This window comes from Schistocerca piceifrons, chromosome 5 (assembly GCF_021461385.2).
Source record: "Schistocerca piceifrons isolate TAMUIC-IGC-003096 chromosome 5, iqSchPice1.1, whole genome shotgun sequence".
NCBI classification, from domain to species: domain Eukaryota; kingdom Metazoa; phylum Arthropoda; class Insecta; order Orthoptera; family Acrididae; genus Schistocerca; species Schistocerca piceifrons.
The window spans coordinates 481,565,032-481,584,506 of NC_060142.1; the positions used below are offsets into that span (position 1 = coordinate 481,565,032).

General features: G+C 40.4%; 1 protein-coding gene across 2 annotated transcripts in view; it reads right to left on the reverse strand.

Annotated features, from left to right (window-relative positions):
* LOC124798055 (potassium/sodium hyperpolarization-activated cyclic nucleotide-gated channel 2-like) overlaps positions 1-19,475 on the reverse strand; it is a 271,387-nt gene that overhangs the window by 36,489 nt on the left and 215,423 nt on the right. For both annotated transcript variants that reach the window (XM_047261283.1, XM_047261281.1), the window contains 2 exons: positions 3,878-4,096; positions 3,648-3,794 (listed from right to left, as the gene is read on the reverse strand). In XM_047261283.1, the coding sequence (XP_047117239.1) occupies positions 3,648-3,794; positions 3,878-4,096 (366 nt within the window). The remainder of the gene's footprint in view (positions 1-3,647; positions 3,795-3,877; positions 4,097-19,475) is intronic.

Below are 19,475 nucleotides of genomic sequence, written 5' to 3' on the forward strand. Positions count from 1 at the left end.
TCATTGTTAGATTTGACAGTCCATGTGATGGACTCCCTTAAATGAACAACTGGAGTGCAGCTGTCTTTAACACCAACTGTGCTAAATAAGAGCCATGATGTTCTTGTATAAATAGGAACATAATTTTGTGCCACAATTGAACATTCAACCTCACCACAGAAATTTGTGGATGCTGGCCTGAAGACCTGGCTAATTGTTTTTTATAGTGTAAAACTGGTCACCTCAATTAGTAACTGAACTTTGCATAGAATAAAATGTGTGCATTAATATCATCTAAAATATGGTATTGTGTACATCTTTGAGCAAACACCCTCCCACATGCATTTAAGTCTTCAGGTTTGAGGTGATCCAGACTGGTGCTACTGAGCACAAATCTATGAAAATCAGGTCAATTCCATGACAAGCTAAGTGAAGGTATTGTTGTTGACTGATGGGTTTCCTATATATGAACTATCAATGAAATAGACAGCACCCAGAAAGAAAGAGAAACGGTTGAAACAAATAATAAAGAAGTTGTTGAGATGTTGGAGAAAAGATTATGGTCTTACTCTGGAACCACATCCCAAAAATGCCATCAAAGAATCTGAACCAAGTGCGTATTATGATTAGTTGGAAAGGACTCCTCAAGATAGTATGAATCATATATACACCTTTTTCTTATTGTATCTGTGATGCCTTGTATTGTAGAATTTGGCTGCATTATGATGTTTCCTGTACATTAGTACATCAGTTGCATCATCCCCACCCCTGTTCCCTTTGGCTGTTGGGTAATGGGAATGAAAATCAAACATTCATTGAGCAAATGATAGAGACCAAAAAAAAAAAAAACTGGAAACACTGTTCTTCTTCAGAGCTAAATAATACAGCACACACACTCAGCTATATTGATCCAGTTGACTACATTATCCTGGCACTGCGGTAAGAGGTTGTACTGAATGGAGTAGGTGAGAGGAAAAAGGGGCTGTGGAGGGGAGGTGGGGGAGGGGGTGGCTGAGAGCTGGTAGGGAGAGCCTCCCTATCATCTTGTTGGGAAATGAGGAACAGCCTATCTACAATCCTTCTCATCTCTCCCACAGCAGTATTTTCCCTGACCACGCAGTCTAGTAAATGTCCTGGTCCACACTCTCAACCCCTTGCCACAAAGTGCACATTTTTGTGGAAGACCCAGGTGCACCTTTTCACCCACTCAGCACATCCTACATCAGTTCTCCCGTCACAGCCATATCCTACCTGATCACAGGCAGGGCCACCTGTGAAGGCAGTTACATGGTATACCAGCACTGCTGTAACTTTTGGTCAGCCATTTTTGTGGAAATGACCAACAACCAACTGTTCACCCAAACAAATGGCCACCACCAAAGAATGGACATGAGCAGAGGAAACCACCAAGTGGCTGGACATCCCACTGAAGACAACATTTTCAACTTCAATGGTTACTTCACAACTCATGCCATATGGATCCCCCCCATACCACCTTTTCTGAATAACATAAATGGGAACCATCATTACAGCTCATCATTATCCAGCAGCAACCTTGTGTCATCTCCACTATCCTCTGCCCAACACCTCATCCACCCTCTCCCCATGCCTCTCACTTCACCCCAAAAACCCACATCACACTTTCCTCTTCACAGTTATCTTCCTTCCCCTCTGGCCCCTCCTTTATTTCATCAAGTTTTATAAGCAACTCTCTCACCCCTTCCAACCCCTCTCACTCCTCCACTCTGCCCAATGCAACACCACCTAAGTCGAGCACCACCACTGGAATAATATGGTTTACAGGGACAATGTGTGTGTGTGTGTGTGTGTGTGTGTGTGTGTGTGGGGGTTTTTTTTTTTTGTGTGTGTTTCTGTGTAGTGTGTGATAGCTTGGCCACATTTTCCATCTTCTTTATTTGCCTGGTACCTGTTGACAGCTCAACACCTCAATTGTACAGAGAGTGCTTAACATTACCCATTCTATTATATGTATGTCAACCAGTGTAACGAGAGCAGGTCGAGTCTTCCCATCTGTTAAGTTTTTCTACTCCCATGAATAACCAATTTTTTTGGTAATGTTTATCTTATTTTCAGTAATTTATCTACTGGTAAGTAAAACAAAAAAATCTCCAGTTATTATTTAGCTTTAATTTCAATGGAATTTATTATGCAGATTCTTATTTTGATTGTTCTGATTCCATTGGTGTAATTAATTTTCATCAGGGCACTCATAATTAAAAATACAATGAATTGATAAGTGATGTTAGTACTACAGTTTGCTACATGCAAAAAGATGCCAAGTTAAGCTTCTATCTTCCCAGTAAATATTTCAGATTACCTAAATTTAATTAGCTTACATAACAATTAATGACAAAGTTTCAAGCTACTGCCATTTTTCTTAGATTCTGAAGTTTTACTACATACTTTTCTCACATTAATTTCCCATATAAGATAACATACAGTATTGATTGATTAACTCAGTAATTAATAATATCATGTAATTTACTATAATTTGCAATGCACCTCTCATAAGTATAAACAAGGGGATTCACAGTGCATAAGAAACATAGTGTCCATGCATTTTTATAAATTTGTGACCAGCAAATTTAAAAAAAATAAAAATTGCTATAGGTCTAGTAGTTCATCCAAAACAGTAAAAACCAAGTTATTAATTTTTCAGAGCATTATGTAGTTTTCAAAATAAGTTTGTTCTTATGCCTGTCTACCATCTGTAAGTAGTCGGACATCATGCAAAATTGCCAGTTCGTGGTTTGAGTGTTTACAAGGAAGATGTATATTGGATGCACTCTCACACCACCACTGTGGATGTTGTGTATGCAAAAATATGTGCACCAACATTCATGAAACTCAAGAACTTTAATGTCTGAAAATTTTTGAGTGATTATGACACCTCGGACTAAGAAACATTTGGATTGAACTGTGTTGTGATTAACATGAGTGTAGTATGTCATTGTCATTGGAGTAAGCTATTGTCAGAAATGGCAAATCTCATTTTTGACTGACTTGATTGCATTTATCTCCAATAAATTACTCCAGACAGTGCTCAGTACAACTTGTGTCGATTCATGTAAATGCGCAATGGGTTTTTGGTGCCACAACAGAACAATTTACTTCACCACTGAACTGTGTATGTTAGGTACTGTAGGGGCTACCCTGATGTGTGCGCCAATTATTCTTTTTATATCTGGTAAACTGGTCATCAACACGACAGAGTCTGCTAAAGATGGATAAAAGTCTTAATCACTGAAACTAAAATTGTTGTGTGCATTATTGAGTGGAAATCTTCTAATATCCGCTATGATATTTGCAGCTTCATGACATCTACGCACTGAAGATCGCTATGAGAGGCCTATGCCTCATCAGGTTAGTACTACTGCACCAAGACTTTCCATTATCATTTAAACATCTTCATTGTGTGATTTATGTTTCAAACACTTTGTCCAGTTATGCTGGTTTCCAAGAATGACTATTTAATTATTATTGTCATTATCATTATCGAATTCAGATTTGGGATCGATTTTACAGTAATTGTACCCATAGCAGATTATTGCAAGCAGTATTCAGAGCAGAAGGATAACAGATTATGCTTATTGCATGGTACAAAAAGGTGGAACAAATCCGCAAACAAAAGTGTATTGTCAACATACCTCTCTAAGCTTTTCTGATAATTCTCCAAGTATTGCTTCTTCATCAAAGAATTTTCCTTGGTACCTGTGTTCAAAGTATTCAGTTATTCTTTGCCGCATCTCCCTTGGTAACTTCCGGTACGCCATGTATTCTTCAACTTGTTTCACCTGTCAATATTTGTATTAGCTTTTTAGACTTCTTGGTAAATAATTAAGCATTCTAAAAAATATTGCCATCACATGAACATTACCTTTTCACGGTATTGCCGCCTCGATGAATCCAGACTCTGTATGAGGTTTGTGGCATGACCAAGAAACAGTGCATAACACGTTGCACCACTGATCATGGACAGCATTGTAAGCCACATATCAGTCAATGACTGAGGAGGAAATCGGCCATATCCAATACACAACATATGTGACATGGCCTTGAACAAAGCCCAAGAATATTGCTCCAACCAGAATGCCCCCTGGAACAAACATGTCTCTATAGTAAACTGTGAATACATGTAAAAATGTTATCTATAAAATTCAATTCTTTGACAGTAATTATTTCAGTACTTACGTAATTTAAAAAAGTGTAATCTAAATCAGAGGCAAGTAAAAATGAATTACAACTTAAATGGAGGTAGGTTTACTTCTGTCTCAAGTATATCACATTTATATTGTTACTACCACGGCCATTCATCAATAGAAAGTCAAACAGGAATGATGTGGGAGAAGGCCTAATAATGAATAAGAAAATAGGAAAGTGTGTGAGATTCTACAAACAGCATAGTGAATGCATTACAGTAACCAAGATAAACACAAAGCCAACAGCCAGCCGAAGTGGCTGTGCGGTTCTAGGCGCTACAGTCTGGAACCGAGCGACCGCTATGGTTGCAGGTTCGAATCCTGCCTCGGGCATGGATGTGTGTGATGTCCTTAGGTTAGTTAGGTTTAATTAGTTCTATGTTCTAGGTGACTGATGACCTCAGAAGTTAAGTCACATAGTGCTCAGAGCCAAACACAAAGCCAACACCCACCACAACAGTACAAATTATATGCCAACTAACACTGCAGTTGATGAACAGATTGAAAGAGTATATGATGAGGTAAAAGAAATTATTCAGATAGTTAAGGGAGATGAAACTTTACCCCTGAGCTGGTGTACCAATGACAAATAACATTGTCTTGTACCATTCCATTGTTGCTTTACAATTGCAAGCGCACTCCTATTCCTTCATTATTGCTTCTGTTAACACAGCAATAAGTGAGCTGTCATATGTCCAAGTAAGCAACAGCAATATAAAATAAACAGTGAGTTATGCGAGAAAAAAATTTAAGATCTGGGGTGGAAAATTACCCAGATTTTGAGTTAGCAACATGATCCCACAATCAGGCAGTTGTCAATGAGATAATTAGTAATCAGATGGCAGGGACCTGATGCATCTGCACTGTTTAATGCTGTGATTGAGTCGTTACTGTGGAGAAACACTTGAATGTGGCAGCAGAGTGATATAATGGAAAGTGTATTTTATGTAATTCTTCATGCTTTCCCGGTGATCTGTTGACATCTTGGATATTCGGGAATCCAGCCGGATGTTCGCATCATTCTCACACGATATTTCAACAGCGTGCCTCGCTGTCTTCTTCAGGTGCTACCTGAAACTGGTCCTTGGGTCGATTGAGTCCAGTATTTATGCCTGGGAGGAGCTGGGCGTTCCCTAATTGGTCCGCGCCGGGTCGAGTGTTCCATCTGTGGTCCGCGCCCGCCAGACACGGCGGATGTTCTGACTGCCGTCGGCGCCCGTTCTGGCCGTCCTCAACAGATGTGGTTGTCATCTGAGATGTGTCAGACCCGATCTGAGATGTTGGGTACTCTATCTCCTGACTGTTACTATGATTTCCACTTCTGTTTCTTGCTGGGCGCTCCCTAATCGGTCCGCGCTGCATCGTGTGTTCCGTCTGAATGTGATGCCATAGAAGAATGCTAAAGATCAATAAGCATGTTCAAAGTGATGTACATAGTGGAATTATGCAAAGGTAAAGGGGCTTGCTCATTATAGACTAGCATGGAGAGCAACATCAAATCAGTCTTCACACACAACAACAACAAGAATAATAATGGCACTGTCATTCCGACAAATGGTTCAGCTAATGTATAAAAATACCACATCTGATGACTAAACATTGACTGCAACGTATACAACATTTGTCAATTTCCCAATTTTGTACTTGCAGTTCCATTAAAGCTGTGTTATTTACCAGGATGTGAGCCCATACCCTTTCCTTCTATAAGCACTGAGTGTGGCAATTAATGACACTGGAGTAACTTAGAAGGTAAGAGTATTCCTAGTGAAAGACCACTGTATGGTTTTGAGTCTCACTTTGCCACAAAGTTTTAATCCATCCATGGCTGAGGGTGTAAATGGTTGGGTGTCTGTGTGGTTGTGTATGTGTCTCTGAATGTGTGTACTTTTGCTAGAGAAAGAACACTGTATTCTGTTGAGTGTTTCTATGTGCCACATGTCAGTCAGCTAAAGGTAAGTGATTGCCTTTGTTTTGCACAATATATACTTGCATTTTGACACAATGTATGACTATTAAAACTGTGAAAGGGTTGCAAGTGCTGTGCAAGATATGCTATTAATCTTTTTGGTTGTAACTGGAACATATATTGTTAAAAAATTTTCTACTTTCAAAATGGGTTTGACAGTCAATCACTTTCTTGAACAGTTACTTCTGTCAAGTGGAAATTCTTTTCCTTTCATGGCCAAGGTCTTTGTTGTTCTTATGTATTCAGAAACAGTTGTTCTAGCAGCAAGGATACATTATCAAAGAAAAAAAGAAAAGGAGAAATAAACCTGAGATAGAAGAAAGAGAAAATTTACTGCATATACCACTACATTCAAGATACTCTTAGGATTGGATCAGCTTTAGACTCAAAGGGCTTACATGAAAGTCATCAAGTCACAAAGGATTCCCATCAATAAATATCACACCATATAATGAAGTAAAGAAGGCTTGGCATTTTGATGTCTCTCAAGAGGTACTTCTACCAGGACACTATCAGTACTCAGTATCATAACTGACAATGAAACCTGGTTGTAGTGATTTTACTAAAAGAAAAAAAATGACACTCATTTCTGGAACTTTATGATTGTTGCTAATTGGGAAAAACTGAAGAGAGCAATGAATATTTACTAAAGTATGATGTGCATTTTTTAGGTAAATGCACACACTGACTGAGTCACTCTTAAAGCACAGTAACAGCAGACTGATAAGTTACAATTTGTCTTCTTAAACTCTTCCAGAGAATCTGACAGAAGCAGACAGTGGTAGACCTGCAATGGATCTTGTTGCACAGCAATGTTGTTGTTCACTCGGAAACCAAGACACTAGTTAGCTGTGAAAAGCCTGTGATTGGAAGAAGTTTCCATGGTACACAATCTCTGTAAAAAAACATCTAAAGAAACATAATCTATTGCACAATAGAGCTACAGGTGAAGAGACACTAAAGGAAACATGAAGCCTTTAATGGCTACCATAGCAGAATTATACTGACAGACCTCTCACAAAACCGAAGGAAATTTTAGTCAGTGCAAAGGCTGTCAATCGCACAAAAATTAGTGTTCAGACACTCGTAGATGACACAAGAATTGAAATTGATGGCAGCATAGCGAAATCAGAAATGCTGAATTGTGTCTTGAAGCATTCCTTTGCAAGGGAAAATCGAGAAGTATTTTCCCAATTTAATTCTTGTACCACTGCAAAGATGAGTGGTAAAGTGTCAGTATGGCTCAGAAATAAATGAAATCACTAAAACTGAACAAAGCCCATGGACCAATCCCCAGTTTTAATCGTAATATAATATAGATCTCTTGAAACTGGAAGGAACCACAGTCACACTTGTCTACAAGAAGGTAGCAATAATGATTCATAAAACTACCATCCAATATAATTGACATCTATCTGGTGTAGGATCTTAGAAAATATCCTGAGCTCAAAGATAATGAAGTATGTCAAATGGATTGACCACCTCCATGCCAACTAGCATGCATTCCACAAACATCGGCCATACAAAACCCAACTTGCACTTTTACCATGACATCCTTGAAGCCATGGACAAAGGCAGCAATGCAAATCCAGTACTTATTGACTTCTAAAAAACATGTAACTCAGTATCACACCAACAATTACTGCCGAAAGTATGAGCATATGGGGTATCAAACAAAATTTGTGATTGCATGGAAGATTTTTTGGGTGGGAGGACACAACATGTTATCTTGGATTTATAATCATCAACAGATGTAGAAGCAATTTCAGGTGTGTCACAGCAAAGTGTTTTAGGACCCTTGTAGTTCATGTTCTATATTAATGACCTGACAGAAAACACTGTCGACGTGTCTGGGTTTATTGCTGAAATATATTGCTGAAATATAAGCCCAGGCTTGCAATGACATATCACTGTGCTGTAAGGATGCTGTACATGACAACTAAAGGTTACGTGCTATGAAATGAAATGGAACCCCAGACAATCACTCTTGGTTGTCAGGCGATATGGTGGGCAACAGACAGGGTAATATTCCGCCAATGTCCGGGAACTCTCCAGACATGTCTTTGCTGGTCATTGTGGCTTAATTCAAAGCAGGACATAATATACTCATATTCAATGAGACTCCAGGTCAAATATGCCTGAAACCACTGCAAACTGGCTTTTTGGTGTACAGAGGCCAACGGTAGTTGGCATAACGGATGCCGTGAGCTCAGTGACCTTTCTATGAGTTGCCTATTAATGGTCCTAGTGGTCACTGAATCACCAACTGCACATCAGATTGATTATAATGATGAATCCAGGGCTCTGAGTGCCTCTCTGATGATTGCTCAGTCCTTGCATTCTGTCATCTCTCTAGGCTGACCACTTTCTTGTTGACGCTGCATTTGTCCATGGTTCACCCACCCCTGCCAACAGTGTCGAATAGTGGCATCACTCCTATTCAAATGTCACATTGCTTACTGATAACTCCAACCAGCTTCTTTGAGCAAAACTATACATCCTCTGTCAAATGCAGACATCTGTGTACATTGTTCACACATCTGTCTCCAAGCCTTAGTAATTGTTTAGCTGAGTACATGGAATGAAATTCGTCAAGAGTTTATGCCCTCATATTGACATGTTCCCTGTTTACTATATTTGACAGCAGCATGGTGAAGTTATGCAGCATCACACATTCACCTACCAGCTGCCCTGATTATAATTTTTATATCAAATTGTGACCAGTTTGCATAACTCCTTCACAGTGCATCAGTTTTTGTCGTAGAGAGTATTTTGTAACATTGGTAGTGCATATTTTTTAATACAAGATTACTGATTTATTTTGATGTTTGGGGACTCATATTGTTTAGATAATGTTTATTTATCTCCTCTTATTATGAAAGACTAAAATTGATTATTCAAACTTAACAAAATACAGTAATTATTTGGTGAAAGCTATTTCACATATGTGTCATTTGTGTTCAAAATTGTTACGAATGAGACTCAGTGATCTGTCAATCCAAATCCTATGCATCTTTGGTTAATGTTTTCTCTGAGTAGTAGTAGTAGTAGTAGTAGTAGTAGTAGTAGTAGTTGTCGTTGTCATTGTTGGAGTAGAAAGTTGGATGTGAGCTGTGATGGAGAGAAGTCAAAATGTAACTCATCTCTGATGTACCCTTGTGGGTTATGCTGTTAAAGTTTCAAGAAGTGTTAAAAAACTGTTTTGTGGTTACTCAAAAGTGAAGAATACTTATGAAACTGATTTAAACTGGTGTTTACTTTTAAAGGAGTTTTATTTATACTTGAAATATATCATTTTGATCTACATTGTTGACAACTTTGCTGAATGAAAGAATTAAGCCACAGTACTGAGACCATGAGGAAGACTAACATATTGTTCCTAAACAGTCTCAAGACCTGAGAACCCTCTTGGTGAAATCATATATCATTCATTTGCATGATAACAAGTGATAACAACAACATCAGTGACAAACAGAAAGATGAGTACTGCTATCAACTATTCACATTTTACAAGGAGCTGTATTAATAGAATAGTTCTTGACCTACTGTCTTGTAACTGGTCTTAATCAATTCCATGTCTGGTAACCACTGACTGAATTGCAACTGTACTGCTGTTATGTCATTTATTTAAGAATATTTCAATTATAGGCAGGAGAGGGTTCCATTAGATGCTACAAATTATGAGATGTGTTTCATCTCCAGAGTGATGCTTTTAGTCTCACCATTTCAGCCAGCTGCTGAAAGGAACTGAGGCAGCAGTCATCACTGGTATCAATATGAGCCACTATTTACATTTGGCAGAGCTGTCTCCAAATTCAGACAAGACCATGTAGTGAGCATAATGAGTCTACTCTGGATTTGCTTCATGATCTAGCTGCAGTTTCTCTGTGGGGCTTCATTGCTTCCCTAACATTGAAGCTCCCAGTAATGAGTTACCCCTGTCTATTTTCAAGTCTAGATCTTGGTTGGTTGGTTGCTTGGGGAAGGAGACCAGACAGTGTGGTCATTGGTCTCATCGGATTAGGGAAGGATGGGGAAGGAAGTCGGCCGTGCCCTTTCAGAGGAACCATCCCAGCATTTGCCTGGAGTGATTTAGGGAAATCACAGTAAACCTAAATCAGGATGGCCGAATGCGGGATTGAACCGTCGTCCTCCCGAATGCTTTAGATCTTGAAAAATATTGGCTCCAACCCCAACAAATTAGAATTCGCTATTGAACACTGACAAAAAATAAGGAGTTACAGTTAATTTCCACTGAAAAGAACATAATAAAATGGCTAAACCAAACACACTGTGTGTAATTATTGAATTATTTTGATATATTATGTGGGTGAATGGCAAGAATATCTGATTACTACCGTTGATGTATTGCCTGTTGGCTTCTGATATTTGGCCAACATTTGTTTAATAATTTTTCTGATGTTTTTCCAGCAGGAGTGGCTGGCATTATCAAAGTTCACCCTCTGTTCATGCAGTGTTGACTGCCAACAATGGAGAGAGAACCTTTGAAAATGCCAGATAATAATTCCGGCAAAACATTGGAAAAATCATTAAACAAATAATCTGAGATGAAGCCAGCAAACCCTAAGCAGTTCTGTAGCTGCTGATGGTAAAAAGCACAAGAACAAGTACCCTTTCTTCTATCTAGTAGGTCAGTGAAAGAAATTGTATGACTGAGTCAATGGAAGGAGCCTTCAAAGATATGGATATAACAATACAAACTCATAAATGTAATCATAGAGATAGCCCATCGGTGATACAAATATTACACTTATGGCTATTCATCTCAAGAAGACTATTTGGTAATGTCTGAATACAAGTATTGTTGAAATTAATCAAAACTCATCAACTCTGAGGCAGGGTGTACAAACCAGTCACCAGAACCCTCCATCGTTGACTTCAGAGAACTTCATATTTAGCTAATACACAGAGGATAAGAAAAGGCCAACTTTTATTAATGACTACACTAAGCCACTAACAGTCCACATATGCAGTTATTGTACAAAATTCATCACTCAACATCATTTGGATGTTGAACAGAACAGGAAAGTGATACAGAGAAATGAATAATGGTACATGCTCTAATGCTTGGTTAAAAATGTGTGTACTTTGTAAATCATACCACTCTTATCTTTGGAAATCCTTCTGGTTGAGGGTCCTATGGAGACTATGAACTATGGGTGACACAGCAACATTACTCTCATCAGCACTAAAGTCATCACTTCAGCACTTTTGTTGAGCTCAGCCCTAGTGACTGTGCAATCTTAAACGGGGCAGCACAATGGACACTCATTACTTGGTAGAATACTGCGAGTACTATGCTCACTGCTACTGCTTGGGCTGTTAATTCTGTTTGCGATTTTGGACTTTGTTCTTGGAAATTACTAGAAATGTCCAAGGAATAGAAAAGCAACTGGAATCACTCAATAGAGGAAAGTCCACTGGACCTGATGGGATACCAATTCGATTCTACACAGAGTACGCGAAAGAACTTGCCCCCCTTCTAACAGCCGTGTACCGCAAGTCTCTAGAGGAACGGAGAGCTCCAAATGATTGGAAAAGAGCACAGATAGTCCCAGTCTTCAAGAAGGGTCGTCGAGCAGATGCGCAAAACTATAGACCTATATCTCTTACGTCGATCTCTTGTAGAATTTTAGAACATGTTTTTTGCTCGCATATCATGTCATTTCTGGAAACCCAGAATCTACTATGTAGGAATCAACATGGATTCCGGAAACAGCGATCGTGTGAGACCCAACTCGCCTTATTTGTTCATGAGACCCAGAAAATATTAGATACAGGCTCCCAGGTAGATGCTATTTTCCTTGACTTCCGGAAGGTGTTCGATACAGTTCCGCACTGTCGCCTGATAAACAAAGTAAGAGCCTACGGAATATCAGACCAGCTGTGTGGCTGGATTGAAGAGTTTTTAGCAAACAGAACACAGCATGTTGTTATCAATGGAGAGACGTCTACAGACGTTAAAGTAACCTCTGGCGTGCCACAGGGGAGTGTTATGGGACCATTGCTTTTCACAATATATATAAATGACTTAGTAGATAGTGTCGGAAGTTCCATGCGGCTTTTCGCGGATGATGCTGTAGTATACAGAGAAGTTGCAGCATTAGAAAATTGTAGCGAAATGCAGGAAGATCTGCAGCGGATAGGCACTTGGTGCAGGGAGTGGCAACTGACCCTTAACATAGACAAATGTAATGTATTGCGAATACATAGAAAGAAGGATCCTTTATTGTATGATTATATGATAGCGGAACAAACACTGGTAGCAGTTACTTCTGTAAAATATCTGGGAGTATGCGTGCGGAACGATTTGAAGTGGAATGATCATATAAAATTAATTGTTGGTAAGGCGGGTACCAGGTTGAGATTCATTGGGAGAGTGCTTAGAAAATGTAGTCCATCAACAAAGGAGGTGGCTTACAAAACACTCGTTCGACCTATACTTGAGTATTGCTCATCAGTGTGGGATCCGTACCAGATCGGTCTGATGGAGGAGATAGAGAAGATCCAAAGAAGAGCGGTGCGTTTCGTCACAGGGTTATTTGGTAACCGTGATAGCGTTACGGAGATGTTTAACAAACTCAAGTGGCAGACTCTGCAAGAGAGGCGCTCTGCATCGCGGTGTAGCTTGCTCGCCAGGTTTCGAGAGGGTGCGCTTCTGGATGAGGTATCAAATATATTGCATCCCCCTACTTATACCTCCCGAGGAGATCACGAATGTAAAATTAGAGAGATTAGAGCGCGCACGGAGGCTTTCAGACAGTCGTTCTTCCCGCGAACCATACGCGACTGGAACAGGAAAGGGAGGTAATGACAGTGGTACGTAAAGTGCCCTCCGCCACACACCGTTGGGTGGCTTGCGGAGTATCAATGTAGATGTAGATGAATGTGCCACTTATAATGCTTTTCAATACCATCTGAGTGCGACAGTTTACTGTGATAATGTCAATAAACATATGTGTGCACCCAGAATACTCAGTTCATTTTCATTTTGCGTCTGGTATTAGTAACTATACTTATTCAAAAAATTGTTGGTTCTGGAGTAATTAGCCCATTGACAAGTTCTTACATAATCAGTGATGTTTTTGAACTGCAGTCAGTTGTCATTTTCTATCATTCACAATATTTCATCTGTGCATCTACCAGACTTCCCCAGGTGAGTCATCAAAGATTGATCTTGACCACCCATATTTCACAATTTGTTAGCATACTGTATGTGTTTTGAACACATGTCAAGAACTTAATTGCAAGATTGACCACATTGGCAGCGGACAGTTCCCTCAATGGAGGAAAGGCAAAACTCAGTATTCTGGTGGATTGCTGCTCCCTGTGGCCCTCAGTGTAGTCTGCCATATTCACTAAACACAAACCATGAAAATAACTGGATGCCAAGAATTGCAATTTGAACTGGTATCCACTGTCTTTGTTAATAAGGTTTTCCACATGCTTATCTTCAAGCATTCTTAAATAATGAGTTTTGCATTATCCACTCAGGACACTGCCTGTAGGCAGTATGGTCAGTCTTGCAATTATAATCTCAACATATATGCAAAATGCACATCTGGCAGGTGCACAGACAAAATACTGAAACTAATTGAAACTAAAAGCTTACTGCTGCCAGCCACAATTTATTTTATTTCCACTACACGGTTCAGAGGTTTACACCTCCCTCATTAATACTACACATGGGTTGTTTACAAAAGGTGTGTGTGTGTGTGTGTGTGTGTGTGTGTGTGTGTTTGAGAGAGAGAGAGAGAGAGAGAGAGAGAGAGAGAGAGAGAGAGACTGACTTGGGGTAACCCTGTGGCACTGCCTCCAGTGGTCACAGACTCCTTTTTGATTACACCATAAAATTGCTGGAAAGCCCCATGGCTTGTGATCCAATACTCTCAAAGTAATGTTATGTACCAATAACACAAGGTTCACTCATGCTCCAATGGATCTGATTTTAAGGGGTTTCCTTTCTTTGTTGTTGCTGAATTAAATAGGTCCTGTTAATTAGCAACAAATATGTTCACACACAGTGACCATCCGACATTCTTTTCAACCGTATTTTTTGGAGCTGCTAGACAAAGGTCACTGAAGGAGCAGGTGTACCAATAGTCTTGCTTGGCAGGACATGAACTGGCCACATCTCTCATCAGACATCGAAAAATTGATTCACATGTGCTGCACATTGCACTGAGAAGCAGTTAGTCCTTTTCAGTGTTTGCTTTTGTGTCCGCTTATTTATCTTGTACCAGCTTCTTTCCTCACTTCCTCATTCCAGAACTTGTCCATCTTGGTCTTCTGGATGGTGGATCTAAGAAATTTCATCTCTGATGCTTGCAGCCTTGATGATTCTCTTTTTGTGAGGGTACGTGTTTCAATACCATAGTTCAACATTGTTAGAGTTTAGATTAGATTAGTTTTTCGTTCTATAGATCCGTGCTGATGAGATCCTCGTGGATGTGGAACATGTCAATTTTAAGCTGAAATAACAATACTAATAGTATGAATATATACATCATTCGTTTCTATTAAAAAATTCGTAAATGGAGTAGGAGTTGGCCACTACTAAGTCTTTCAGACTCCTTTTAAACTGATCTTTATATGTAACTAAATTTTTTATGTTTGCTGGCAAATTATTGAAGATGAGTGTTCCTGAGTAGTGGACCCCTCTTTGAACTAAAGTAAGTGCTTTTAAGTCCTCGTGCAGATCATTTTTGTTCCTGGTATTGTATGTATGAACTGAGCTGTTTGTTGGAAAAAGAGATATATTATTTAGGACAAATTTCATTAAGGAGTAAATATACTGAGAGGCAGTAGTTAGTATACCCAGTTCTTTGAAGAAGTTTCTACAGGACGTCCGTGAATTTACTCCACAAATAATATGTATTACACGCTTTTGGACTCTGAAAACTTTTGTTTGACTTGAAGCGTTACCCCAAAATATTATACCATATGAGATTATGGAATGAAAGTAGGCAAAGTATGCAAGCTTTTTCATTTTTATGTCACCTATGTCTGCTAACACTCGAATTGCAAATACAGATTTGTTAAGGTGTTTCTGCAGTTCTGTGGTGTGGTCCTCCCAACTGAATTTATTATCAAGTTGTAATCCCAGGAATTTGAGACTGTCAACCTCTTTTGAATTGCATATAGTGAGTCTTTAATGTCAGTGAGTTAGCTTTAAACCATTTATTAATATCCATGAAAATATCATTAGCAGACCTTTCTAGAACTATACTCGACATACTATTTATTGCAATACTTGTGTCATCTGCAAACAAAACGAACCCTGCTTCTGGCAGTGTAACTGATGAGAGATCATTAATGTACACAAGAAAAAGCAATGGCCCTAAGATGGATCCTTGTGGGACACCACATGTAATTTCTTCCCATTCTGATGATGAGTGATGAATTAATTCACTAGTCCCTTGCACTGACACCCTTTGTTTCCTGTTAGTGAGGTATGACTTGAACCATTTTGCAGCACTGCCCGTGACACCATAGAATTCTAATTTATTTAAAAGGATGTTGTGGTTCACACAATCGAATGCCTTTGACAAATCACAGAAAATACCTGCTGCTTGTAACTTGTAATTTAATGAATTAAGTACATTTTCACTGTAGGTGTAAATAGGTGTATGAAATAGCTATTAAACATCATCAGTTTGGCCAGTTTTGGAATCAAGTCACCCCATAAAAGTGATCTTACTTGTTGGTAGAATTCAGATCCTTTTTGCACTCTGTTGGTGATTTCATTTTTGACCAAATTATCACTGGAGTCTGTATGTGGTTTAATTATTGTCTTACAAAATGTTCAGACACACTAGTAGTTGTCTCCTACATTTATGGCTTGTGATGGGTCTCATCGCAGTTAACAATCATTTGCATTTATCTGTTACGCCTCTTACATTTGTTGCCCAAGTCAGTTCACTATCAAAATTCATTCCCATGTGTATTATTACATTTTAAATATAAAAATAAATGGGCTCTTCTGGACATCTGTTATACACTCCTGGAAATGGAAAAAAGAACACATTGACACCGGTGTGTCAGACCCACCATACTTGCTCCGGACACTGCGAGAGGGCTGTACAAGCAATGATCACACGCACGGCACAGCGGACACACCAGGAACCGCGGTGTTGGCCGTTGAATGGCGGTAGCTGCGCAGCATTTGTACACCGCCGCCGTCAGTGTCAGCCAGTTTGCCGTGGCATACGGAGCTCCATCGCAGTCTTTAACACTGGTAGCATGCCGCGACAGCGTGGACGTGAACCGTATGTGCAGTTGACGGACTTTGAGCGAGGGCGTATAGTGGGCATGCGGGAGGCCGGGTGGACGTACCGCCGAATTGCTCAACACGTGGGGCGTGAGGTCTCCACAGTACATCGATGTTGTTGCCAGTGGTCGGCGGGAGGTGCACGTGCCCGTCGACCTGGGACCGGACTGCAGCGACGCACGGATGCACGCCAAGACCGTAGGATCCTACGCAGTGCTGTAGGGGACCACACCGCCACTTCCCAGCAAATTAGGGACACTGTTGCTACTGGGGTATCGGCGAGGACCATTCGCAACCGTCTCCATGAAGCTGGGCTATGGTCCTGCACACCGTTAGGCCGTCTTCCGCTCACGCCCCAACATCGTGCAGCCTGCCTCCAGTGGTGTCGCGACAGGCGTGAATGGAGGGACGAATGGAGACGTGTCGTCTTCAGCGATGAGAGTCGCTTCTGCCTTGGTGCCAATGATGGTCGTATGCGTGTTTGGCGCCGTGCAGGTGAGCGCCACAATCAGGACTGCATACGACCGAGGCACACAGGGCCAACTCCCGGCATCATGGTGTGGGGAGCGATCTCCTACACTGGCCGTACACCACTGGTGATCATCGAGGGGACACTGAATAGTGCACGGTACATCCAAACCGTCATCGAACCCATCGTTCTACCATTCCTAGACCGGCAAGGGAACTTGCTGTTCCAACAGGACAATGCACGTCCGCATGTATCCTGTGCCACCCAACGTGCTCTAGAAGGTGTAAGTCAACTACCCTGGCCAGCAAGATCTCCGGATCTGTCCCCCATTGAGCATGTTTGGGACTGGATGAAGCGTCGTCTCACGCGGTCTGCACGTCCAGCACAAACGCTGGTCCAACTGAGGCGCCAGGTGGAAATAGCATGGCAAGTCGTTCCACAGAACTACATCCAGCATCTCTACGATCGTCTCCATGGGAGAATAGCAGCCTGCATTGCTGCGAAAGGTGGATATACACTGTACTAGTGCCGACATTGTGCATGCTTTGTTGCCTGTGTCTATGTGCCTGTGGTTCTGTCAGTGTGATCATGTGATGTATCTGACCCCAGGAATGTGTCAATAAAGTTTCCCCTTCCTGGGACAATGAATTCACGGTGTTCTTATTTCAATTTCCAGGAGTGTAATAAGGTAGCTATATCTACAGAAGATTAATGCCTTAGTTTCACTTGGTGATATTTGTAATTCCTTCTTTACCAGCCATGAGTTAACCATGTCAAACTTCATTAAACAGACATTTAATGTTGTGTCTTTAGTATACAGCGTGAATCACCTAAAACTTGGAGAGTGCTGTTGATGTGCAGTTTTCATGGAATGGGTTGGCAGTCAGGGGCTCATATTGTTAACCAATAAACAGATTGTAAGAATACTTAGAAAGTGTATTTTTTGTGCAAAAATACACTTTTTTAAAATGGAACAATGTTTATTGGCATTAACAAACTAGAAGTAGGTAAATTACAATGTCAGTGGTGTTAATTGCAGGATTCTAGTGTGAGACATTTACGAGATATTGTATTTTGAAAAGTTACCATACCATCACTTGTTTGTACCATTCAGCCTGTGTAGTTGCTAGCTATGATGTTGTTATGTTTGCTTACAGTGTGATTGTATGTTCTTTGAATGCATTGTGACTTTCTGGTCAGTTAGTGAGTGACAGTCCAAGCAGTAGGTCATGAGCGTATGATGGGATTTAACAATGCAGAAAAAGCCAATAAGCTCTTGGTGTATGGAGAGTGTAGGGAAAATGCAGTTTGTTCTCGTACGGTGTATGCGGCAAGATATCCCAATAGAGGTCAACCATCTAAGCAATTATTTACCAACCTCTTCAACCAGTTACATGAAAGTGGTAATGCAGCACCTAGACAATGTAACAGAAGAAAACAAGTGATCAGAAGAGGGGGGAATTAATGTTCTTGCTGCTGTTGCAGTTGATCCCCACATTAGCTCCGGTGTCATTGCACAATGAAGTGACATGACTCAGGCAAGTGTCCTACGCATTATACATTGACATAGGTTCCATTCCTATCACATCTCTCTCCATCAAGAGCTGCATGTATATGATTATGACAATTATGTTAAATTCTGTATATGAGCATTAAGATTGGATGCTCCTGATGTATCACATATCTTGTTTAGTGATTTAGTCACATTTACCAATCATGGCCAAGTAAACTATCAAAACATGCACTACTGGTCTGTTGACAATCCCCGCTGACTTTGTCAGGTGGAACTTCAGCATCCATAGAGTGTAAACGTGGGTTGTGGGATAGTGAAGCATCAGCTCATAGGTTCATTTTTCATAGACAAAATATTGAAAGCACACAAGTATCACAGCCTCCTAACAGATCACAGACCATCTTCCATGGCTGCTGGAAGACGTTCCTCTGCAGACTAAGAGGAACCTATGGTACTGACATGACAGCTGTCCAGCCCATAGTCCACGAAGTACTACAGCACTTCTTCACAAACTGTTTCCAAATTGTTGGATTGGATGCAACGGACCTGCACCTTGGCTGGTCCATTCCCTTGATTTGATGCCTGTAGACTTTTTTCTATGGGGAAAGCTGAAGCATGTTTTCCGCAAGGGCATTCCAACTACACCAGATGTTGTGCAATGATGTACTACAGCAGCCTGCTTGGACCACCTCTGCTGAATGCTAGCATGTGTGCAACAGTCATTCCATACCACAATGGAAGTGTGTATTGCTGCTGCCAGTGGTAATTTTGAACACAACCTGTGAGAGTCAGTGTCTCATTACGGGTCAGAATCCACATAACTGGTGTATACACTTGTGTGTTTTACCACAGGTATTGTACAGCCTTTCTGGCATCTCATCTACAGCTGCAAAGGATACATTCAGGACCACTAATATACATGGAAACAGTGTGATTGCCAGATGGCTGGATGCTAGAGTGTCTTTTTGTACATGCCATTCCACATCTAAACCATATTTTGACGTGTCTCCTGTACTCTAATCAAATGATTAGCTTAT